This window comes from Cebidichthys violaceus, unplaced genomic scaffold, assembly GCF_023349555.1.
Source record: "Cebidichthys violaceus isolate CVI_PGR_0920_01 unplaced genomic scaffold, fCebVio1.0.p SCAF_27, whole genome shotgun sequence".
In the NCBI taxonomy this organism is placed as follows: Eukaryota; Metazoa; Chordata; class Actinopteri; order Perciformes; family Stichaeidae; genus Cebidichthys; species Cebidichthys violaceus.
This window is the reverse complement of record NW_027176450.1, coordinates 5,698,913-5,722,274: the sequence shown is the minus strand read 5'-3', so window position 1 is coordinate 5,722,274 and position 23,362 is coordinate 5,698,913. Positions and strand designations below refer to the sequence as shown.

The 23,362-nt window shown below is 40.4% G+C and overlaps 1 protein-coding gene and 1 long non-coding RNA gene across 2 annotated transcripts in view; one reads left to right on the top strand and one right to left on the bottom strand.

The window, feature by feature from the left end:
* Positions 1-23,362, top strand: part of col7a1l (collagen type VII alpha 1-like) — a 58,022-nt gene that overhangs the window by 24,063 nt on the left and 10,597 nt on the right. Inside the window, exons 42-101 of the mRNA XM_068721396.1 lie at positions 2,119-2,190; positions 2,276-2,308; positions 3,244-3,315; positions 3,442-3,501; positions 3,627-3,662; positions 4,043-4,123; positions 4,353-4,388; positions 4,542-4,586; positions 5,071-5,142; positions 5,271-5,306; positions 5,609-5,635; positions 5,843-5,881; positions 5,961-6,023; positions 6,339-6,377; positions 6,466-6,519; positions 6,633-6,665; positions 6,871-6,936; positions 7,146-7,190; positions 7,350-7,385; positions 7,468-7,494; positions 7,568-7,639; positions 7,732-7,794; positions 8,047-8,064; positions 8,152-8,187; positions 8,273-8,311; positions 8,395-8,430; positions 8,540-8,674; positions 9,031-9,129; positions 9,727-9,930; positions 10,339-10,446; positions 11,193-11,237; positions 11,632-11,721; positions 12,098-12,154; positions 12,385-12,486; positions 12,599-12,652; positions 12,774-12,824; positions 15,858-15,911; positions 15,991-16,044; positions 16,177-16,215; positions 16,316-16,873; positions 17,023-17,058; positions 17,672-17,698; positions 17,822-17,881; positions 18,220-18,345; positions 18,477-18,548; positions 18,748-18,783; positions 18,949-19,008; positions 19,206-19,250; positions 19,356-19,391; positions 20,448-20,483; positions 20,613-20,669; positions 20,955-21,026; positions 21,238-21,309; positions 21,418-21,453; positions 21,557-21,637; positions 21,711-21,764; positions 21,915-21,968; positions 22,073-22,135; positions 22,226-22,288; positions 22,475-22,591. Of these exons, the coding sequence (XP_068577497.1) occupies positions 2,119-2,190; positions 2,276-2,308; positions 3,244-3,315; positions 3,442-3,501; positions 3,627-3,662; positions 4,043-4,123; positions 4,353-4,388; positions 4,542-4,586; positions 5,071-5,142; positions 5,271-5,306; positions 5,609-5,635; positions 5,843-5,881; positions 5,961-6,023; positions 6,339-6,377; positions 6,466-6,519; positions 6,633-6,665; positions 6,871-6,936; positions 7,146-7,190; positions 7,350-7,385; positions 7,468-7,494; positions 7,568-7,639; positions 7,732-7,794; positions 8,047-8,064; positions 8,152-8,187; positions 8,273-8,311; positions 8,395-8,430; positions 8,540-8,674; positions 9,031-9,129; positions 9,727-9,930; positions 10,339-10,446; positions 11,193-11,237; positions 11,632-11,721; positions 12,098-12,154; positions 12,385-12,486; positions 12,599-12,652; positions 12,774-12,824; positions 15,858-15,911; positions 15,991-16,044; positions 16,177-16,215; positions 16,316-16,873; positions 17,023-17,058; positions 17,672-17,698; positions 17,822-17,881; positions 18,220-18,345; positions 18,477-18,548; positions 18,748-18,783; positions 18,949-19,008; positions 19,206-19,250; positions 19,356-19,391; positions 20,448-20,483; positions 20,613-20,669; positions 20,955-21,026; positions 21,238-21,309; positions 21,418-21,453; positions 21,557-21,637; positions 21,711-21,764; positions 21,915-21,968; positions 22,073-22,135; positions 22,226-22,288; positions 22,475-22,591 (4,089 nt within the window). The remainder of the gene's footprint in view (positions 1-2,118; positions 2,191-2,275; positions 2,309-3,243; positions 3,316-3,441; positions 3,502-3,626; positions 3,663-4,042; positions 4,124-4,352; positions 4,389-4,541; positions 4,587-5,070; positions 5,143-5,270; positions 5,307-5,608; positions 5,636-5,842; positions 5,882-5,960; positions 6,024-6,338; positions 6,378-6,465; positions 6,520-6,632; positions 6,666-6,870; positions 6,937-7,145; positions 7,191-7,349; positions 7,386-7,467; positions 7,495-7,567; positions 7,640-7,731; positions 7,795-8,046; positions 8,065-8,151; positions 8,188-8,272; positions 8,312-8,394; positions 8,431-8,539; positions 8,675-9,030; positions 9,130-9,726; positions 9,931-10,338; positions 10,447-11,192; positions 11,238-11,631; positions 11,722-12,097; positions 12,155-12,384; positions 12,487-12,598; positions 12,653-12,773; positions 12,825-15,857; positions 15,912-15,990; positions 16,045-16,176; positions 16,216-16,315; positions 16,874-17,022; positions 17,059-17,671; positions 17,699-17,821; positions 17,882-18,219; positions 18,346-18,476; positions 18,549-18,747; positions 18,784-18,948; positions 19,009-19,205; positions 19,251-19,355; positions 19,392-20,447; positions 20,484-20,612; positions 20,670-20,954; positions 21,027-21,237; positions 21,310-21,417; positions 21,454-21,556; positions 21,638-21,710; positions 21,765-21,914; positions 21,969-22,072; positions 22,136-22,225; positions 22,289-22,474; positions 22,592-23,362) is intronic.
* Positions 20,676-22,817, bottom strand: LOC137880201 (uncharacterized). Its single transcript, XR_011103797.1, has 3 exons — positions 22,199-22,817; positions 21,544-21,953; positions 20,676-21,459 (listed from the first exon to the last, which is right to left on the bottom strand). It is a non-coding gene; the product is annotated as an uncharacterized lncRNA (long non-coding RNA).

Sequence of the window (23,362 nt, the reverse complement as noted above, 5' to 3'; positions counted from 1 at the left end):
CTACTCCGAGTCCCTCACGGATGACCGAACTTCTCACCCTATCTCTAAGGGAGATGCCAGCCACCCTCCTGAGGAAACCCATTTCGGCCGCTTGTACCCGCGATCTAATTCTTTCGGTCATGACCCAGTCCACATGACCATAGGTGAGGGTAGGAACGAAGATTGCCCGGTACATAGAGACGAAAAGAGAGCTGAGCCTTGCGGCTCAGCTCCCTTTTCGTCACAACGGTGCGGTAGAGCAACTGCAATACCGCCCCAGCTGCTCCGATTCTCCAGCCAATCTCACGTTCCATTGTTCCCTCACTCGCGAACAAGACCCAGAGGTACTTGAACTCCTTCATTTGGGGTAAGGACTCATTCCCTACCCGGAGTGGGCAATCCACCGGTTTCCTGCTGAGAACCATGGCCTCAAGCTGGTCCGTTGTTCCACGGCCAAAACGGAATCCGCATTGTTCCTCTTCAATCCGAGGTTTGACTATCGGCCAAACCCTCCTTTCCAGCACCTTGGCGTAGACTTTACCAGGGAGGCTGAGTAGTGTGATACCGCGGTAATTGGCACACACCACCCTGGTCTGCCACTCCCTAGGCACCGTCCCAGACCTCCACAGAATGTTGAAGAGACGTGTCATCCAAGACAGCCCCTCCACACCCAGTGCTTCAGCATTTCTGGATGGATCTCATCAATCCCTGGGGCTTTGCCACTGTGGAGTTGTTTGACTACCTCAGTGACTTCCACCAGGGAAATTGATGATGCCCCCCATCAGCCTCCAGCTCTGCCTCTACAATAGAGAGCGTATTAGTCGGAGTATGAGTTGAAGATCTCCCGGACAGGGGCCTCCTCCAGACGTTCCCAGTTTGCCCGCACTACCCGTTTGGGCTTACCAGGTCTGTCCAGAGTTTTCCCCCACCCTCTGACCCAACTCGCAACCAGATGGTGATCAGTTGACAGCTCCGCCCCTCTCTTCACCCGAGTGTCCAAAACATACGGCCTCAGATCCGATGATGCGATAACAAAATCAATCATCAACCTTCGGCCTAGGGTGCTCTGGTACCACGTACACTTATGAACATCCTTATGCTCGAACATGATGTTTGTTATGGACAATCCATGACTAGCACAGAAGTCCAACAACAAACGACTGCTCGGATTTAGATCAGGGAGGCCGTTCCTCCCAATCACGCCTCTCCAGGTATCCCCATCGTTGTCCATGTGCGCGTTGAAATCCCCCAGCAGAACTATGGAGTCCCCCACTGGAGCCCCATACAGGACTCCAGTCAGGGTCTCTAAGATGGCCGAATACTCTGAACTGTTGTTCGGTGCATATGCACAGACAACAGTCAGAGTTTTCCCCCCCATAACCCGCAGGCGTAGGGAGGCGACCCTCTCATCCACTCTCATCCTCTTGTCCTTGTGCCGCTGCGTCGGGTAAACTCCGACGCAGCGGCACTCAGCCGGGGATTTGTGAGTATCCCCACACCCGCCTGGCGCCTCACACCCTGGGCAACTCCAGAGAAGAAAAGAGTCCAACCCCTATCCAGGAGTACGGTTCCAGAACCGATGCAGTGCGTAGAGGTAAGCCCCACCAGATCTAACTGGTAGCGCTCCACCTCCCGCACAAGCTCCGGCTCCTTCCCCCACAGAGAGGTGACGTTCCATGTCCCCAGAGCCAGCCTTTGCCGCCCGGGTCTGGTCCGTCGAGGTCCCTGGCCATCACCGCCACCCATGGGGCAGCGCACCCGACCCCAGCGGTTCCTCCCGCAGATGGTGAGCCCACAGGATGGAGAGGAGGGGGGTGCCACGTTGCTGCTTCGGGTTGTGCCCGGCCACCAGGCGCTCGCTGTCGGGCCGTCTGACTGGGCCTGGCTCCAGACGTGGGCCCCGGGCTTCCTCCGGACAGGGTCTCCTCGACTCTTCTTTGTTTTTTCATTGGGGTTTTTGAACCAATTGCCAATTTGCCATGGGAGACCCTACCAGGAGCTCTAGGCTCCAGACAACATAGCCCTCAGGGTCATGGGGGCACTCAAACCTCTCCACCACGTTAAGGTGATGAGAACAATCGTAATATAAATGGCAATATAGAATTCAGAAATATTTTTAATTTACCTCGATCTTTCCAGGGACTGACGGGGCCATTGGGGTTAAAAGGAGATGAGGGTCCAATGGGAGCCCCTGGAGATCCAGCCAAGGGTGTAAGAAAACTACTTTACTCATATAAACTTTAGAAATAGAATAACTTTAGACTCACAATCAGTCTTCCTTTTTCCATCCCAACAGGTAATTGGCCCAACTGGAAAAAAGGGTGCCAGGGTAAGTGACCAAAGTCAACTTTGGTTCCAGGATAACGTTTTCTGTAGTACCATGCATCACCTCTCTTTATTATATAAATACCTCTGAGCTGTGGAGCACTTCTACTTTCTTCTGCAATTTTGTTTTCCGCACAATTCTTTGCTGCAACAAAAGGTAAACAGAGAAGGAAGCTTAAATATGTTTCTATCACATCAATGTTTATGACATAATAGGCAACAAGTAAAGTTACAGATACAAAAAATAACATAACTGATTATTGCTTTTGATTTGATCAGATTTGAGTGGCCTGTTAACATTAATAAACAAAGATGTTGCTAAACTCTGATTGGTGCATAGAAATATGTGATATCAGGCTTTTTTATGTTTTTGGATCCACCTGCTGAGGTTTCACTCAACCAACAAGATCACTCATGGCTCCAGAGATGCTGTGCCTCCAAGAAATATTCATGTAATCAAAACTGAATTAATAAAAAGTCTGCAATGGTCTCCATCTGTTGGCCACTGAGCTGCATCGACTACAAATTTGGGGTTTGAGAAGTTGTTGGAAAGTGTTGCTTGCTGGTCAGGTTTTCCCAATTAGTCCAAAGATTTAAACTAGTGACATAATCTAACCTTGTTCAGTTTTGTCACAAACTTAGTTGTTTGCCTGTATTTATCTTAACTGGATTGAAGTGATTCTGTTAATGTTTTATTCTGTCGAGACATTGTTAATTCATTGTTTGAGGTATTTCTTGCACGCTCAGACTCGGTCCTTATCAAACAATTAAGATTTTCACTCATTAGCTTTTGAAGTGGGACTGAATGTTCCACTGAATGGGACCCTTTAATCTCTCATTCTATAGGGTGCCATTTAAAGTGAAGAGTTTTGTTTGTTCTGGTGACAGGAGTCATGTTAATTGATTGGTGCATGTGTGTGTATATTTCCTGTCGGTCAGGGAGACATCGGTCCAGTCGGCCCCACGGGCCCCCAGGGAATAAAAGGTGAACAGGGACACAAAGGAGACAAGGTTAATAATGAGAAATAATTATCATAATTTGTCATTTTTTCAGATTTACCAAGAAAAGAATGAATCAGTTTGAGCAGAATAACAGTTTTATAAAGATATAGGTATGGTTTGTTTTAATGTCTGCAGGGAAGTCCTGGTTTTGGGATTCCAGGACAGCGAGGACCAAAGGGAGAAAATGGCGAGAGGGTGAGTCGCCTGAAAAAGTGAAATCACTCATTTAACAGTTAAACCTTGTTCTTGTCACATAACACTGAAGCAGAAAACAGCTGGTCATTGTATTCATGTTTAATCCTTTTACGTTTAATTTACAGGGAAATGTTGGTTTGTCTGGAAAACCAGGACCAAAAGTAAGAGAAAAAATACTTTTCTTAAAGCTGCTCTAATCAATATTTTTTTATATTAAAAATGAGTCAAATGCTAAATAAATGTGAAAGCATTCGTGAGTACCGGCTCTACTGGTGACCTTAAACTCTACCTTTCAGGTTATTGTTAATATTTTGCTGTTTTGGTTCACTTTGACCGCTCTCATCAACCTCATTGCTGCCACAGCAGTTTTCTACCAAAAAAGCTGTAAAAGCCTAAATGTACATTAGCTTAGCACTAAACAGCAGACGGACAACGTTGGAGACTAGCTGGTGAACACAGTGGAGCATTTAGCGGTTAAAGAACCAGATATTTTGGGGTTGGAGGTTAATGTTACTAAAACACAAGTCATCTGTTTGTCCAGGGGCACGATGCCTCTAAAGGTGACAAAGGCACCATCGGGTTATCCGGCAATCCTGGAGAACCAGGATTAAGAGGTAAAGATGTAAGTAAATCCTGAGTGGCTGTTACAGCAATGATACAAGTTGTTTGTACTCTAGAGCACATTTCATACATGTTTTCCTAATGAGGTTACATCAGGAGAAAGTATTTATTAAAATGTGAGACAAACACACAATGTGGGATATGTGGGATATGTACGGATGAGAACTGGAGCTCATGTATTGTATTTACCTTGTAATACTGACAACAGTTATGGTTGACTTTGTGTGCAGGGTGCACCTGGAACTAAAGGAGGACAAGGAACTAAGGTACAGCCAGGATGTTTAATTGATGCTTTAGTTTGGTTTGTAGGTCAGCGATGTTGCTCAGGAGGTTATCTACTTCAATGATGATTTATAATCAAAACAGTCGGATGCTGAATTTACTTACTTTAAGTGGTTACGTTGTTTTGTTTTTCACAGGGAGAGCAAGGATCACCTGGAGAGCCTGGTGACAGAGGAATTAGGGTATTTATTTTGTGTTTTCCAAGATTAAAGGCAGAATAATACACATATAAACATACATAATACCCCTAAAAAATAATCTGTGTCATAAAAGAAGGGTCTCATCAACAGATTATAGAGTTCCCTCTGGCACATAAGGGACAAATAAGTCAATAATATGGTTGGAGGTCTGCACATTGCGTGGACCAGAGGTTCAGTTTGGTCAAAGACATTGAATTTGATCAATGCAATCGCTCGATATACCAACCATATCACATTATGAGTTCACTTTTTTTGTACTGTAATGCAAAGTGTGTTTCTGCTTGATTTGCATTTCTATTTTTTTTAGGGTGCCACTTTGTCATTAATAATACTTAGCTCCACTCACTGTCTGCCAGGACTCACACACACATTTGCACTTATTTTACATGTTTGATTTTGTATCTACTAAGGCTTTTGGTGCAAACAGCAATATAAGGATGTGCTCTTTTTAATTTCTGTTGGTCAGGGTCCACTGGGGTTACCAGGGCGACCAGGGGACCCTGGAGGCAAAGGAGACGCTGGGACATCCGGCCCGTCTGTAAGAACTTCATTAGACTTAAACTCATGATGTCACTTCTGTGGAAGTTGTCTCTGTTGAACCAAATCCTTGTCATCATAAATAACATCTTAAACCAATGTTTAAGATAACTTCTTCTATTTTTGAAGGGTACTGATGGAAAGAAAGGCGACAAAGGGGAGCAAGTATGTTTGTATTCACCAGTAGTTTCTCTCTCATTGATCATCATGTTTATTGTTTCTCCTGGTTGATCATCCTTCTGTTTCGGTCACCATCTTCAAAACTTGCTGTCCATCTGTGACTTGACGATTTCTGTTTCGATATGTTTACTAATTAATTTGGGCATTTTGTGTCTGCCGCCCTTCAGTGCGCCTGTTGTTTTTCCTTTGTGTTGCAGATATGGACTGTGTTGATCAGTGTGACATGTTAGATTTTTAACTCTGTGTCATTGTGCTCTTCTTTTGATCGTGCTGCCGTTGTCACAAAGGGAAAACCTGGACCTCCGGGAGGACAAGTAAACAAACCTCTATTATCTATTTTTGACAGCCTCTCATCAGTTCAGCCATGTTTTACAAGTGCATTCGTTGTAACGAAGCTTATGAAGGAAAAAAGAAAAACACCAATCTCCCTTAAGACCGTGCAAAATTAATTTGTTCTCAATCTGCTGGAATTGTCCATCAATTAGCAAGTTAACTTTTTATTTATGATTTTGTTCGACCAGATTGTTGCAGACAACAACATACTGACCAGAGTTATTAAGGTAGCTTGAAGAATAACATGCTATATTCTATTTAATTTATTTTGAACTATTAATTGAACTTCTCTTATCTTTCCTTCAGGGTGAACCAGGAGAGGCTGGTCAGCCTGGTTTGAGAGGAGAAACGGGTCTGCTTGGACCAAGAGTAAGTATCCTATCACAAATCACAAACATAGAAACCATAGAAAGCTGTGACATCTTTTAAAGTATCAGATAGTACTGAAACAATCAGTCCATTAACTGATTAGTCAACTTGCAGACAGTGAATCTGCAAAGTTTTGGATAATAAAATAATTGTTAGTCATTTTTTCTGGTTCCAGCCTCTCAATTGTGAGGGTTTGCTGGTTTTCTCTGATTTATATAGTAATTTGAATACTTTTGTGAAGTTATAGTTGGTATTTTTTGTATTTGATAGGAGACAATTATAGTTAATTACCCCAATATGAATCTCTCTCCACAGGGTCCAGAGGGGAAACCTGGACTACCAGGACCATCTCTGGTACGTTCATACGTTGTTTAAACTTTTCTGGACTGTTGATATGTGTTTGATGTGTTTGTCTTGATGTAAGAAACTGTTTGTTTTGCAGGGTGGTTCTACAAGAGATGGACTTGGTGGTTCACCAGGGACACCTGGAATGAAGGTAATACATTCACAGTTTTACTTGTACTATTATAATCTGCCCATGGTAACGCCATTGAACTTTGTGCATTTACAGTATGCTCTTACTCACAAGTCGTTTCTTTATAACTGCAGGGTGACCAGGGGAACAAAGGAGAGTCTGGTCTGGTGAGTAATAACTTTCTATTGTTCATACATAGTTAACTGTGACGAAAAATGTTTTGCTCAAAATCAGAAATAGATTCTTTATTTTGACAGATGTGTGTATAGATATGCCATTTGTGAGTGTTTTGTACCAGTACATAATACTATATATAGAGTATATTGATTAAAAGGCTTGTGTGTGTGTGTGTGTGTGTGTGTGTGTGAACAGAGGGGAGATAAAGGAGACCAGGGACGGGTTGGGATTGCTGGAATGCCTGGTTTACCGGGAACTCCAGTGAGTATCGCTCTGAATCACGGTGTCTGTGGCTAAACATTAAAAATCCATCTTTTATACATTTCTAATGGTGACATTATGCCAATCTAACATCATGTATTATTGTTTCAGGTGTGTAATTTGCACAAGCCTTCTGCTTTTCCCCCATAATAATCTATTTAAAAAGTATCTCCAGAGATTGTAATTGCTTTTTGTCATGTGCTCTACAGGGGAGACCTGGCATTGATGGCAAGAGAGGCCTGCCAGGAAAAGATGTGAGACATGTTCATCAAACAATACAGCACTGTGCTGAATGATGCCCACTGGATTACTCTAATGTTACTGACTGTACTATTTTTACTATCCAGATTTTTGAAAAGTGTTGCTGTTGTTAAGTGAATTATTAAAATTGAAGATGTATTTTCTTCTCACAGGGAGAGCGAGCACTGAAAGGAGATGACGGCAAAAAGGTCACTGAAATTAATTGCAACCAACTTAAACATTTATGAAGCTATTATTTTTATACAATTGTAAACTTTCCTCTCATTGCAGGGGGACCAGGGAGACACGGGTGCAAATGTAAGCAGTTTTGAGATAAGACAAATAGACCTTTATGTTTGTGAGAAAACTGAGTGTTTTTCTTCCTTCTCAGGGAAAAGATGGCAGTAAGGGGGAACCAGGACCTCCAGGTCTGCCTGGTAGGCAGGTGCTTGTCACATCAGAGGTAAAAATCACCACCTGCCTTGATAAATCAGGACCACCTAGACCTGCCAGACGGCTGAAACTTGACTGATTTTTACATGGATCTGTTCTCAGGGTGCCTCCATTGATGAAATCCGAGAAGCCTTTCCAATCCCAATGGGTCCTCCAGGAGCTACTGTGAGTTTTGATGAGAACACAGAACACATTTCTGAATATTTGAAGCTCATGAATAATGGCACATTAATTCAGCTGTTGCATGGCATAATTCATATTTTGCCTGCATGGCATCTGAGTCATCATTCAGCGATGACTTTTGTGCTTTTATTGTGTGTTGCAATGAATCGCGCCTTTATCTGATATCGCAAGCTCGATGTCATGCATTGTAGATGCATGTTCCCATGTCTCGCTCCTCTGTTTCTGTGTGTTTAGGGTTCACCGGGAGTGAAGGTAAGATGGTAATGTGGCTCATACTGAAATTGAGTTATGAAAAAAAGTGAAATGTTGTCTCTGTAGCTCATTTGTCTTTTTTTACAGGGTGATCAGGGAGAAAGGGGCCTGAAAGGAGACACGGTAGTGTTTCATTCTTAACACACAAAATCGTACGTATATGGAAATGGAAATGACATTATGATCATTTCATTTAATGTCTCCATAGGGTGATACTGGATCTCCAGGGAAATCTACTGAGATGAAGGTAAACACAGAGTGTACTAATCTCTCCTCTGGGATACATGTTCTTGTTTTGCACCTTGAACATATGTTTTCCCTCTTATTTAGGACATCGAAGTGATGTTTGAAGCCTACGGTATAAGGGTGAGCGCTGAGCATTGTTTACATTTTCAGTTTGATAGAATTTGTAACCGTATAGTACAGTTGTCATGGTACAGTTTGACCTTCTCAATGAAAACCTTTTTCTCCCCAGCTGCCTTTGCTGAAGGCTTTGATTGACAGGCTGCTGCAGGATGGAATAGAGGAGCTGCTTCATGTGCTCGGCAACTCCAAGAAAACAAAAGAAAATACAGAAACTCACACCTCCAACGTCATCACCGAGTACACAGTACGTACACTCCAGGGAAGAAGTGTGAGAGTTCTTTAAAAAGTTGCTTGCATCTCACGCCTCTTGGGATTATAACACACTTCTACAAAACATCAATATTTTCTGAACAACATTAAAAGATGCTAGCTGCGCTGGTTGCAAATCAGTCGGAATGATTTCTTCCTGTACATGCATTCACCGAAAAAACTTTAAATTCTCTCAACTCTTAATAGTCAGTTCCATGGTCTCTTTTTATAAACAGCTGTTTCAATCTCGAGTCCTTTATGTCATTAAATGGAAAATTTCAAAAAAACGTCCAAAACAAAGAGCAGTAAGAACAAATTGATACTTGTTTTTTGATTAATTTGTTTCATCAGAGTTCATTGAAGTTTGACCTCACCAGCCAGCCACTGAAAGAGTTGGACACCATCGAGGACCCTGATTTAGATGGACCGCTTCCAGAGTCTTTGACAGTTGTAAGCAACTTCAAAATCTTCATCTTGAATCTTTAAACCCCAAAAAAGTCTTTCTGTAGGATGAGATTATTAATCCTGTTTCCAAGACAAATCAACTTGTCTCCAGGATTTTCAATTTTAGAATGCAAGAGTACATTTTTGATACTAGTTTAGCAATGTGCTACATAGTCTTGATTCAAACTGACAATTACAGAAAATCCCTGAAACCGAAAAGTACTCATCAGGAACAAGTAGTTTCTCACCTCTCCTCAGATGTATTTTTATGTTTTAAGAAAAGTCCTGAACGCTCAATATGAGTGTAAATACATCAAAAAGATTGGAAATTTGTTCAGGAGACAAGGTGCTGAGGGCTCCATTCTGGTTATAATGATATTAAACTCCAGCAACACTTAATAGTATAAGTACAACTTAATAGTGAGATCAGCACATTTCGTCAGGGTCATCACACAACACATAACGGATGAATAAAGTAAGTAAATAAATAAATCTTTCCCATTGCAGTCACATTTCCCCCCACTGTGGACTGTATATCGTGACTCACTTGCTTTTAGCTCAGGTAGAGAACTAGTCCAAAATATTCTGTGTTTTGGTTTAAAGGACCCTTTAAGTGAAACTACAGAGGGTCCGACTTTATGGACCAGGTCCACCCTGAACGGAGAGCAGGAGCTTGACAGGATTCACCCCAAGTTAAAGGGCTCCAGAGGCAAGGAGATGGTGGATGGAGACAGTGAAGACACATCTTCCCTCAAAATGAATCTGACAGTAGTCAACTCGACATTCAATTATACTGCGACACAGGAGGTGAGGACATTTTACAACAAAGTATGCTAACTTTAAATGTACAATTTACTAAACTGTTGAAAACACGCTGAGTACATTAAACATGTTCATATTTTTTTTGTTTCTACAGAGGTAGTTTAAGATAATTTTTCAGCAACATGGCATTAAACCGAGTTGTGCATATTCACACCCGGCATTTTCTGAATGTTAGCACAGTGGGATCTCAGAGTATTACATTACTGATAACATTATCATTGACATAAAATAATAATCATTATTAGTATCCTTGTCTCTCCCTGTGCTTAGCGCTCACATGCTTTGCAACTACTGAAAACCTGACAAAAGTCAGGTGTCAGATACAGTTTGTGTTGCCTAACATTTATGTTCTGCTGATAACAAAAGGATGAAAAACCAAAATGTGCATGTCAGACGGTTTCAGGGTTACCAGAAACTGTGGCGGAGACTGTCCTCCTCGCTGAGGAAGACCCCCTGAAGAAGAACTTTGGACAAAAGAAGAAGAACAGGGAACGTGGGAAGGTAGAGCTAACACGGACATCTTATTGGTGACAGCGTTTGACACTGACTGATCAAAAACACGCATGAGTATTGTTTCATTTATTGTATTTAACATAAAACATAGAATACTCTTTTGATAGTTTTTTTTAACAAGTTGTAATAATGTTTCTTGATTGATAACTTTAATTTATAATATCTAAGGACCATAGTAGTATTGCATGTTTTAGCTCACCCTTCCTACTTTTCAGGTTTTTACTGATTTCAGTTAATGCCACTAAAGTATGACAATCAACTCAGAGTGTGCTAAGTTTCATAAAACTTAAACAAAACTGAACTGAAATACTGTCGTGACCTAAGATCAGTATCTGCCTGGAAGGTAGGAAAGGCTTTTCTGTTTATACAGCACATTTCATTACATGTTCACAACAAGTGACATTAGAATATATTAAAAACTAATGAGATAATCTAATCAATTTATGGAATGCCTCCAAGTATATTTGATTTGTAATAAATGGGTAGAAACATGCAAAACCGCAAGGATGGTCCAATACAAATAGGTCTAAACCGTTTGATAACTTTAACACTAAGGCCTTCTAAACATCTTTATGTAAAGGCAAGTTTTGACATTCATTAACTACCTATTCCCTTTTTATATATCACCCTCAACTTACAGTATCAACCTCATAGTTTCATGCTTGATCGTAAACGTCTTAAGCATGAGAAACCTTTCATTTGTTTTTCTCTCTGACTGTGAACTTCTTAACCAGGGCAAAGGAAATAAAGGACGACATAAGAGGCAGAGACAACGCCTGGTAAATGTCCTTGAAGGGGTCCAAACTAAACCTGAAAACTGCCCCAACTAAACAAAATAAAAACCAACTAACACAGCCATTAACATAACATTCTGTGTTTGTAAATAACAGCTTTAGTACTTAAACTGTTTTAAAAAATCATAATAAACTAACATTTTTAAGATATAACAAGCAGAATTTTCATTTCATTGTATACATGGTGTGGCTAGTAAAACTAAAAGCATGCATTTGTCTTAACGTCCTTGTGCTTCTTATTACATTAATAACAAATTTGATAATAGTTTTCTTTTGTAATCGCTTGGCATTGTTGTCTACCAGCCATCGACACACGTTATAGATTATGATGTGTAACAGTATCTTCCTGTAATTATTGTCACTTCTCTTTTATCCAAAGACAAGTGATGAGGACAAGCAAGAAGAAGAAGAAGAAGAAGAGGAGGAAGAGGAGTTTTATAACAGCGAAGAAGACAGTTATGAATACGAGGTAGGCAGCTGCTGCGATGAATGACTGATTCATGAACCGTGGGAAACTTCAGTTTAAAGTGATGATTGATGGCATGGGGTTGTTACAGATGTGGAGGGTTGTTACAGATGTGGAGCGTTGTCGTGGTGGGTGGTTTCTTGCTAACAGACCTGTCATAATCATATCAGGGTTTTTTAATAGCAGCGTACCATTTGTGCCCACACTAAACACTGGATTAATGATTAATGACACACCCACTACCTGTATTAATCATTAAGAATAAATTAGTGTGTCATTACAGCTTACTGCATCTGCTCTGCACATCATCCACTGGAGTCTCTGTAGGTTGGGAATGTTTCAAAATTCTAATGACATTTTCTTTTTCTTTTTTAAACAGGAAGAACTTTCCCCAAGTGACTCTTTAACTTCTAAGGAGAGGAAAGACAACAGACAGGTACATTTGCTTCATACAACGTGTTCTCATCTGTTTCAGCTGGATTGGGAATAAAATGTTTTGCCGCTCACCAAACAGATGAGAGGTGGAGGATTATTAATCTGTAGCCCAGATGATAACAAAAAGTAATTTACTGTTGCACGACTGCACTCTGATAGAAGGGAAGCAGAGACAGCTGATCTCAGTTATGAGGAATAATAACATATGTATGCTAATTTTATCTTTTGTAGGAGGAACAATTACCCACACACAGTCCTGCTCAGGTAGAAACATTGTCGGGAGCCTCCAGTCATCCTCTAACATCCTCCACAGACAGACAAATAGATGCTCAGGTGAAACTACACTCAATGTCTGATTTACGGAATAAAGAAGTGTAGCGGTGTGTGTATATAATTAGTTTTTATTTCTCAATAACCCTTTAGATTTTTTTTCAAATCCCCCTAGGTTCTCTTGACAACCACACAGCCGCTATCTCAACCCACGGGTGATATGGAGAAGGTAGGAGCGGCAGCTGGACTTGCTGATGTCACATATAGAATTTGTAATCAACGCGGTGCTTCACTTTTGAGGCGCTATTGTCACTGTCACACTCTTATCTATCCTCTGTTGTTATGACCAGGATGAAGTGTCACTTCCTACACCTCCCGTCACAACAGAAGAACCAGACAAGGTAGAGCTTTGACTTGATTTGAAAGGCTTGAATCTTAACTGAATGTGTCTTGCATGCTTTGGAATGCAAATCTCTTTTGTTAACACTAAACACAAGAGACTTGAAAATGATGGACAAGTGCTGAAGAAATGAAGGTTGGGCTTCACTTTCTCCCTGTCATAATATATATATAATAACATAAAAAACATGCTTTAAGTAATAAGCCCTTGGCATCATATTTCAAGACCTTTTCTTCTTTCTATTTCCTTTAAAAATTTCACCAGTGCAAAACAAGTGCACATGTTTGTATAAGGCTAATTTGAATAGAGTGGGAATGGAAATATACCGTCATAGACATTACCGAAGCATGAGACAGGGGAGCATTTCTGAGCAGCATGCTTTTAGCATGATTTTTCTCTCTTGCCTGAATGGGAATGAGCAGAAATAGTGGCCGAGTCTCTTCTGGAATGATTTACTGGCAAAGAAACAACTCCAGAGAGTTATACTTTTAATACTTTCTCTGTCTCATTTTTTTAAACAGGATGTCTCTTAAGTCCCAAGACACTGTGACTATAGGGTGTTAAGCATTCATAAGAAAGCGCACTCTACGTGGAGCGTGTGAATAAACTGTGAACTGTTTTGCTGGTGAGGAGCCCTGAACCTGACCATGAGGAAGGACTTCTTTCCACACAGAGACCGAGTCACTCACCCAAACCTATGGCCATACCAAAGTTCATCTCTTGTATGGGGGCTTTTATTTTGAGTAGCGCTATAACAAAAATCAGGCACTGTTAAAATATATGAATTGTTTCCCCATGTCCAGTTATTTTCATTCTTCACTTTGTTCAATGTAAACGCCAGTGTAGCCTAAACCTTGTCTACAACTCCTAATTTATTTATTTAGACAAATATTTCTCTGTAACAAATAACACATCTGATAAAACACAGAAGTTGTGCCACCAATTTCAATGTGTGTGTATATATATATATATATATATATATATATATATATAGTGCCAACAATTTCAATGTGTGTCTATATATATATACAGTTGTGGTCAAAAGTTTACATACACTTGTAAAGAACATAATGTCATGGCCCTCTTGAGTTTCCCCGTTATTTCTACAACTCTGATTTTTCTCTGATAGAGTGATTGGAACAGATACTTCTTTGTCACAAAAAACATTCATGAAGTTTGGTTCTTTCATGACTTTATTATGGGTTAACAGAAAAAGTGATCAAATCTGCTGGGTCAAAAATATACATACAGCAGTGCTAATATTTGGTTACATGTCCCTTGGCCATTTTCACTTCAATTAGGCGCTTTTGGTAGCCATCCACAAGCTTCTGGCAAGCTTCTCGTTGAATCTTTGACCACTCCTCTTGACAGAATTGGTGCAGTTCAGTTAAATTTGATGGCTTTCTGACATGGACTTGTTTCTTCAGCATTGTCCACATGTTCTCAATGGGATTTAAGTCAGGACTTTGGGAAGGCCATTCTAAAACCCTAATTCTAGCCTGATTTAGCCATTCCATTACCACTTTTGATGTGTGTTTGGGGTCATTGTCCTGTTGGAACACCCAACTGCGCCCAAGACCCAACCTTCGGGCTGATGATTTTAGGTTATCTTGAAGAATTTGAAGGTAATCCTCCTTCTTCATTATCCCATTTACTCTCTGTAAAGCACCAGTTCCATTGGCAGCAAAACAGCCCCACAGCATACTACTACCACCACCGTGCTTGACGGTAGGCATGGTGTTCTTGGGGTTAAAGGCCTCACCTTTTCTCCTCCAAACATATTGCTGGGCATTGTGGCCAAACAGCTCGATTTTTGTTTTGTCTGACCACAGAACTTTCCTCCAGAAGGTCTTATCTTTGTCCATGTGATCAGCAGCAAACTTCAGTCGAGCCTTAAGGTGCCGCTTTTGGAGCAAGGGCTTCCTTCTTGCACGGCAGCCTCTCAGTCCATGGAGATGCAAAACACACTTGACTGTGGACACTGACACCTGTGTTCCAGCAGCTTCTAATTCTTGGCAGATCTGCTTTTTGGTGGTTCTCGGTTGACTCTTCACCCTCCTGACCAATTTTCTCTCAGCAGCAGGTGATAGCTTGCGTTTTCTTCCTGATCGTGGCAGTGACAAAACAGTGCCATGCACTTTATACTTACAAACAATTGTTTGCACTGTTGCTCTTGGGACCTGCAGCTGCTTTGAAATGGCTCCAAGTGACTTTCCTGACTTGTTCAAGTCAATGATTCGCTTTTTCAGATCCATGCTGAGCTCCTTTGACTTTCCCATTGTAGCGTTTGTGGGCGTTTGTATCCAATGAGCCCTATTTAAATGGCCTCAGAGAAGTCACCAGCTGTAGTCACTCATAATCACTCACAAGAAGTTAAGAGGCCATGCTATGAAGCTCATTTCATTGACACAACTTTCTAAGTCACCAAAATTGCTAATTCATGTTGCTGTATGTATATTTTTGACCCAGCAGATTTTGTCACTTTTTCTGTTAACCCATAATAAAGTCATGATAGAACCAAACTTCATGAATGTTTTTTGTGACAAAGAAGTATCTGTTCCAATCACTCTATCAGAGAAAAATCAGAGTTGTAGAAATAACTGGAAACTCAAGAGAGCCATGACATTATGTTCTTTACAAGTGTATGTAAACTTTTGACCACAACTGTATATATATATATATCTCCTTTTGACAAGTTGTACTGAAATTTTATTTATTAAAACTTGGAAATATGTTGTGTTGTTACTTCACCAAACATCTTTAAATGTAGTGGTACTATAATCCTATCTGCAGCCAGGTCAAACGTTCTTTTCACTGGTGAAATTTTTCTCTGTTATTACATTGTTTTGTCTGTTTAACCTCTCTGTGCATGTATCCTTCAGTAAAACAATATTGAAATAACTTTGTCAGCAAATTTGTGTCTTCGTTTCTTACATTTGAACCATGAGCACAGACGTTACAACAGCTACTTGAAAGGAAGCATCAGAATGATTGCACTTGATTTACTCATGAGAAGCTTTGGGGGATTTCACAGGTGCCTCGATTCCAAATCAGGGTGAAGAAAAGCGCCCCTTGGCCCGACACCATGGTAAGTGTCCCCTGGTTTTGTAGAAAACCGATTGATATATACAATAAAAAATGGCAGTAAGAATCTTTTTTTACTTTAGGTGTTCATGCCAGGTGCCCCAGGTGGAAGAAGGCATTTCAAGGAGGCACAAAAAGTCTGTTTTTCCAGTCTTAAAAATTAAAATGTCTTACATGTCACTCAGATTTCATCAAATAAAGTATGAAAATACAATTTCATGGTAACCATCCGTGGATGATATGTGATTGCCCCTTCATTTTAATTTCAGCATCAGTCCTCTGGAGCTCAAGGTTACAACAGCTGGAATGTAAGTCTGTCATCAAATATTTAAAAAAAAGTATTAATCCAAATTAGGATGTTGCGACTTATAAATACAATGGTTTGTGTTATAAAATGTGTTTCTCTAGCAAAAGAAGCAAGAAAACTCTGACCTCCACACACATTCCAGGAGGCAGAGGCATGAGCGGAGGGAGAGGCAGCGACACAGTGATACAGAAAGAGAGATTCATACAGAAACACAAGGAGGAGAGGAACCGACTGAAGGTGAACAAGTGGAGGAGTGGGAAATGGAAAAAGAGAAAGGAGTAGAGACAGGCCCGGATCCTGTCTATGGGGAGGAGGAGAGGAGTGGAGACTACGACTGGGAGACAGAGGAGGACGTCGATCGAGAGAGAGGAGGAGAGGAGGAGGACCTGGAGAGGGAGAGAGCGAGGGCAAGGATGGAAATGGAGAGGGAGAGAGAGGAGCTGGAAAAAGAGACGGAGGCCGAGTTGGAGCTGGAGAGAAAAAATATGGAGAGGGAGAAAGAGCTGAAGAGGGAGAGGACAGAGCAGCAGGGTGAGAGAGACTTGGAGAGGGAGAGGCAGGAGTGGGAGAGGAGGAGGGTGGAGATGGAGAGAGGGAGAGAGGGGGGTTATGATGAAGAAACTGGACAACTGTACCCTCCAGAGTATTTTTACCTCAAGGTAAGGGCTCAACGTTTTCAAAACACGCTCAACATTATGAAATACTCAACTTGTGTTTTGCACATTGAAAAGTATGCAGTATAAATGTCCTCTTTAATTATACAATGCCTCTATATATATATCTGTACTCTACATTTGTGATGGAACAGGGACATCCAGGTGAGAATGGAACACCGGGACGAAAGGTGAGTAAAGATATTTTAAATAAAACTTTATTAAAATGGTCAACCTTGTAAAGCAAGACAAAATCAGAAATGTTACGTTGAAGAATTGAACGTCATGTTAATTTCAGGTACTGTCATTTACAGAGCCAGTCTTAATGTAATTTAAAACATGAAAAAAGTGTTTACATTGTGGGAGCATTGATTTAAAACCAGGATTTACCGAGTCACTGATATCACCTCACTTATTATGTAGTTTAAAGCATCATCATCATCATTTTGAGATCACAGAGCAAGAATGACAGTCACCACATGAAATGTGTCACCAGTCTATAAAAACATCATCGCTGCTCTCCCCACCTACCCACAGTGCATCAGTAACTCACATCAGAGCTGAGGGAGAGCTGCTCTCCCGTCACGCCTGTCACTGAAGCCGTCTGAGTCCAGGCCTTTGATGTCCCCCTCTGCTCTCTTTCTGTGTGACTGGGAGACTGTAGATTAAAGCAGACATTAATAATTCCCCTTGTTAAACATGCTGACAATTCTCCTGTTTTATTATTTATTCACGCTCATGAAGAACAATGTGCTGAGGTGCACTTTCTTACTGATATTTGCTCTTTTTGTCCACACTTTTTAGGGGGAAATTGGTGAAAAAGGACACAAGGTAAATACTCGTAATCTGTCATTAACATAGTTATTTAAGTTTTTAACAGTGAAGTCTGGTAGTTGTGCTTTTAATTAAAAGAAATAACAGTGAAACATGTTACATGATGTTTTGTGTTTTCAGGGAGAGCCAGGCATTGGCCACAGAGGTCCAGAAGGCCAGGCCGGTCCTCCAGGACAGAAGGTTCAAGAAAAGAAAAACAAGCAATCTCTTCTTTATAACGTCCCTTCTGAATCAATTAATGCCCACCGTCTTTTACATCACATTCTCATTGATTGACTTTGCTTGTCATCGCTGTTTTAATTTAGCAAATGTAATTGGCTCAGTGACTCACTCACTCATTTAAAATTAAAAATGTAAATTGCTAAAGGAAATAATCGACTTTATTTGAAAACAATTATTCAAAATGAATAGAAGAACTGGATTTTTACATTACATGAAACAAGTGAACTTTAACTGTGTGCTTGTCTCCCAAACATTTCATTTGTCTCTATCTTTCTCTCCTATTTCCTCTTCCTCAGGGGGAACCAGGTGAGCCAGGGCCTCCAGGTGCTCAGGGCATCCAGGGTATTCGTGGTAACACGGGCATGCAGGGCTCCTACGGACTTAGGGGTTCCCCGGGGGACCCAGGAGAGCCGGGCAGGGAGGTACTTCATCAAATATCAACTAACAAGTTGCCATTTAGCTCACTTTGGTGTGTAAAAAATGAAGACAGAGAAGGTGGTGCTTTTGGTGTTTAAAATAGAGACATAAGAGGGTTTGTGTGTTAATGACGCAGGGTGATCGCGGTAAAAGGGGGAAGAATGGAACGCCTGGAGCTCCTGGACCTCGAGGAGCAGCAGGACCTCACGTAAGAAAATACAAATAGATAAATCTTTACAATGTAACCAACTTAGCTTCATACATCGTAAAGTTTTCCCTACGAAGTTTGAGTAAAACTCGTATGTTTGACTCTTTTTAATCGCGCTTTGATATTAGGGACATTTTATCTGATCGTATGTCAACTGGAGATGATGTGTAATGATATTTTCTGCATCTCTCTAATAAAGGGTCCTTCTGGTGTGCCTGGAGTAAAAGGAGAAAAGGTGCAAATACTGCATATATGATATTTGGGTAGAATTTACTTTTTACTTTGATTGGCCCGCGAATCGAACGTAATATTGTGAGAACTTGATTTCTGTTTGCAGCAGCAGCATACTGTTTACATTTTCGTGATCATTCTTTATAACCCTATTGTGTATCCTCACCAGGGCACCAGTGCTCCTGGTGAGCCTGGTGCCAGAGGGTTGGTTGGCTTCCCAGGCAGAAGGGTGAGTTAAGCTCAGCCTCTTCATCACAGACGAACCCTCTGACAGGGAACAACACTTTGAAACATGTTTAATCTATTTTTAACTTTTGTTTATGTCATGTAAAATATCATCCACTGACTTTGTTCACCAGTTTGTGTGACAGCTTTCCCCGGTTTATACCTTTATACATTTAACAGACTCCTTTCTTTTCTTTCCAGGGTGAAAAAGGCACTCTAGGCATTAAAGGAGCTCCTGGGTATTTAGTAAGCAACTTTTCAAAACCATACAACTGAGTAACAAAATTTAATTTAAGACTATTAGAGTTTCACTTTTGTACAAAATCCTTTTATTTGATCCTTTCTCACTAGGGTCCAAAGGGCTGGCATGGCAGCAAAGGTGAAAAGGTGAGCTGTTATTTGACATGATTTGTCAAAACTTTGTTTGACACACTTTTAAATGATCTTTTCTTCACTTCTTTCACCAACTTAATTAAACATATACTAGAAATTATAATACTGGCATACTATGGTGTTTGATGCCAATTTGGAGACTGATTTAATCAAACAAGATGTTGAATTTGATTTTGAAAGAGGGACCCAAGACATCCAAATCACCTGTTGCACTTCAACTTTAGAGTAAAATGAAATTTTTGCTTGCATCTTGTCATCAGCAATGTTTTGTTAAATGATGCCCTTTCTACCAAGAGACCCATAGTTGAATCCTTAACTATTGCACCATGAGTGCAAAGCTGCACTGTTGGCAGCAGGGAGGATAGGTGATAGATGTTTGGATGAAGCAGCAAACATACATACTTTGATACGTTCATGCGGTTTTCTGACCTCTTTCAGTGTGTTCTTCCAAAGGACTGCTACTAGTAACTTGATGTTTTTCTATTTACAGTGCTGTTTCTGTAAAAATCTGTACACTATGATGTACATAATGGTGCTGCAATTTTTGAGATGATCAATGTACTTCTTGACCTTTTGTATTTACTACTTACACATGACTGACTGTTGTGGTTCATTTGCATCAGCAGTGAAGAGGTCAACGTTGACGTTTGAATATTTAGATCCTCGTTCACACATTTCAATTTTAAGATAATGATTTCCCTTTCATTTTGGAGTGTCAGCAGTAGTGATGGCAGCTTTCAGCTAGACTGATTTGTTTGTTTCTTCTGTACTGAAGTGTCACAACTGAGTGACTCACTCCTGCCAAATGCCACTAAACTTTGGTCACGTTGTGTACAACAACAATTCACGAGAGTTGGTCAAAGGGGGATCACATTGGACTGGATTCTATTATATTGTGAAGGAATTTTGAATTGCTGTGTGGGCTCAGCATTGTTCCTGTTATAACACCCGAGCAGCAAGAGCTATGAAGTAATATATGTACTTCTGTTGACACTTGGAATTGAAATAGTTATGTATGGGAAGTCGTTTAAACATATTCTTTCTTTGCAGGGTGATCATGGGTTACCTGGAGTCAGAGGAGAAAGGGTATGATGATTTCCATACAATATTCATCGCTCCATATATATCCATTGGAAAACACATTACTTGCTTTATCATTTATTGCAGATTACATTTATTTGCAGCTGTGTTTCACAATTGAATCCCTTCCTACAGGGAAGCATGCTTCAAATCCAAGGACCCCGTGGATTTAAAGGTTCCAAAGGAGAGGCTGTGAGATCATCTATTATATTAACACAAATTAACACATTTCAATGCAACTTTATTTGTTCTTACAAGGGCAATTGTACTCCTTTCGCCACCCAGCTCAACAAATGTACCACAATAAATAACAGAAGAAGAAAAGAACAACCTTAATGACAAAGCTAAAACAATCAAATGCTGCACACTTGGAATTGGAAGGAAATGTGTTTAATAAACATCCAAACATATCTAAAGTGCTCATAAAGTAGACGCATAAGCAGACCTATGAAGTATTGAGTAGATGTTTTGTTTCAGGGTGAGCGAGGCCCACCAGGTTTTGATGGCGATAAAGGAGAAAAGGGCGAGGATGGTCCTCCTGGAGTCAAGGTAATAAATCCTGATGTAAACATTTAAAAACCACAAAGAAGAAGAAAACTCTCCAGAAGATATTTAAAGCGTGGAAATGTGATGTCAACAGTAATGCACATCATCAAGTCTCTGATAGACAATTATCAGTTTGCTTCATACTTTGATTTATAATATATGACACTGCAAAAAGTACATAATAATGGAAAGTATTTTAAATGTTTTTTAAAAGGGCATAAAGGGTGATGCAGGCACTAAGGGGGCATTGGGGCGCTTTGGAGCACGAGGACCAGTAGGCCAGAAGGTAAATAATGGTTCATTTTAATATTTTGACACTGCAACAACACTAGTTTAACCATTCAACACGTTTATGTTAGTACTGTGTGTGAAATATGTTCTTCTTCTTCTCCAGGGAGATCCAGGAGAGCCAGGACTTCATGGAGTGATGGTAGAGCTACAGTACAAACACAAGCAAACACACATTCAGTAATTGTACATTCAGTTTAAACTTCAGGCAGTCACACACAGTAAAACACACCATTTGATTTAAGGGTCGCAATGGAGATCACGGAGATGATGGGGCCAAGGGGGACACAGGAGACAAAGGACTGCTGGGCGAGAAGGGCAATCAGGTACATTGATAAACAAAATATAACCAATCAGGATCCTTTAGATTTTTTAAGAATCAAACTTTTTTTTTCACAGGGTGATCCAGGAGAACCAGGCTTACCAGGAGACAATGGGGAAAAGGGAGAAAAGGTGGAAGCAGTTATAATTTGTCACAGTTTTCCCACAAATAGTTTTTTTTCCCCACCTCAGTTCTGCATATATGACTCTGTATGAATCTTTTGTTGAGTTCCAGGTTCTCTGATATCATTATCTTGTCATTTCTTTTACCTGCTATTCAAGGGTTTTAGAGGTTTTCCTGGACGCACTGGGAATCCAGGCCTGGATGGAGAAAAGGTTAGGCCTAAATTAGCATCTTAGACCAAAGTTACACGTTATATAACGACGTCATGTGAAGAAATTCTGCTGTTAATCTACATAAACGTGTCTTTGCAAAACAGGGAGATATGGGGTTACACGGAACCCCTGGTATACCTGGGCTGAATGGACTCACAGGGCGCAAGGTAAACATTCAAGTGTTTCTCTTTTCCCCAAATATATATATATAATATAATATACAAACTCACAATGCTCATCGTGTGATATCCCTTTAGGGCGATAAGGGACAGGGAGGCATCAATGGTGTTGATGGTGCTCCAGGAGGGAAAGGAGGCAAGGTTAGTAAATTAACATCAATATCACCGGTCATTATATTATATATATAATTATATATATTCTACTGATCATGTGCTTGTCACAGTTGTATATTGTTAAATTCCCAGGAAACACAATGCTGTGTTTTTATCTTCCCCTGTACACAAAAGACGTCTTAGTGTGTTGATGCACGTCTTTACTCTATGCAGGGTGAAGCAGGCTTCCCAGGTTTTCCAGGGTTTAAAGGGTCTTTAGGGAATCCAGGAAGGGATGGAGATGAGGGACCACCAGCACCTCCAGGACCCCAAGGGGGCACAGGACCTAAGGTACCGTATTCCTACTCCCTCAGTGTATTGAGGGAATATGATAATTACTTGTATATTTTGAACTGCATTAATAATGCTTTATTGTGCTGATAAATTAAAAGAAAAACATGGGCTTGTTATCAACGTTATGTTCATTATATCAGGTTATATCAAGCTGTTCTCTTGATCACAACTTCATTTTCTCAAGATAACAAATTGATAATAGTTCTCTCTAATCAACCGTTAATCTCTGTCTGTGTCAGATCACATTTTTTATCTTAAAATAATGGTGTACTTAAATTATATCATTTAAGAAAGCACAGTTTGATATGACAAGAAAATAACTTTTTCTTCTGTTGTGATCATACAGGTACGGTAAAAGATCAATATACAAATGTTTCATTCTTAAGTAATTTTCTAAGAACACTAAGTGCTACCACACAACAATATGCCCCCAAAAATGATTATTAACCATGACCACTCACGCAGGTAAACCCAGTATATGCATCCAAGAACAATCCTAACTACCGCTACCTAACTACATTTCATGAGGATTCAGGGCCTTAACTGAATCTGCTTTTAGGATACAATAAAATCAGTTTGGAGCCAGTTCAATGCCCTCGTATTAACTTCCTCTTTACATCTGTATGTATGAGTATCTACATGCTTAAATGCCAATAATCCTGTATTTATTTGTTAATGCTTGTATGAGACAGAGCAGGTACTTGTGCACAAACACAGCCATCGGTCAGTCTTTAAAAAATTTTATATTTCTGTTAAAAAAAAAAGTTT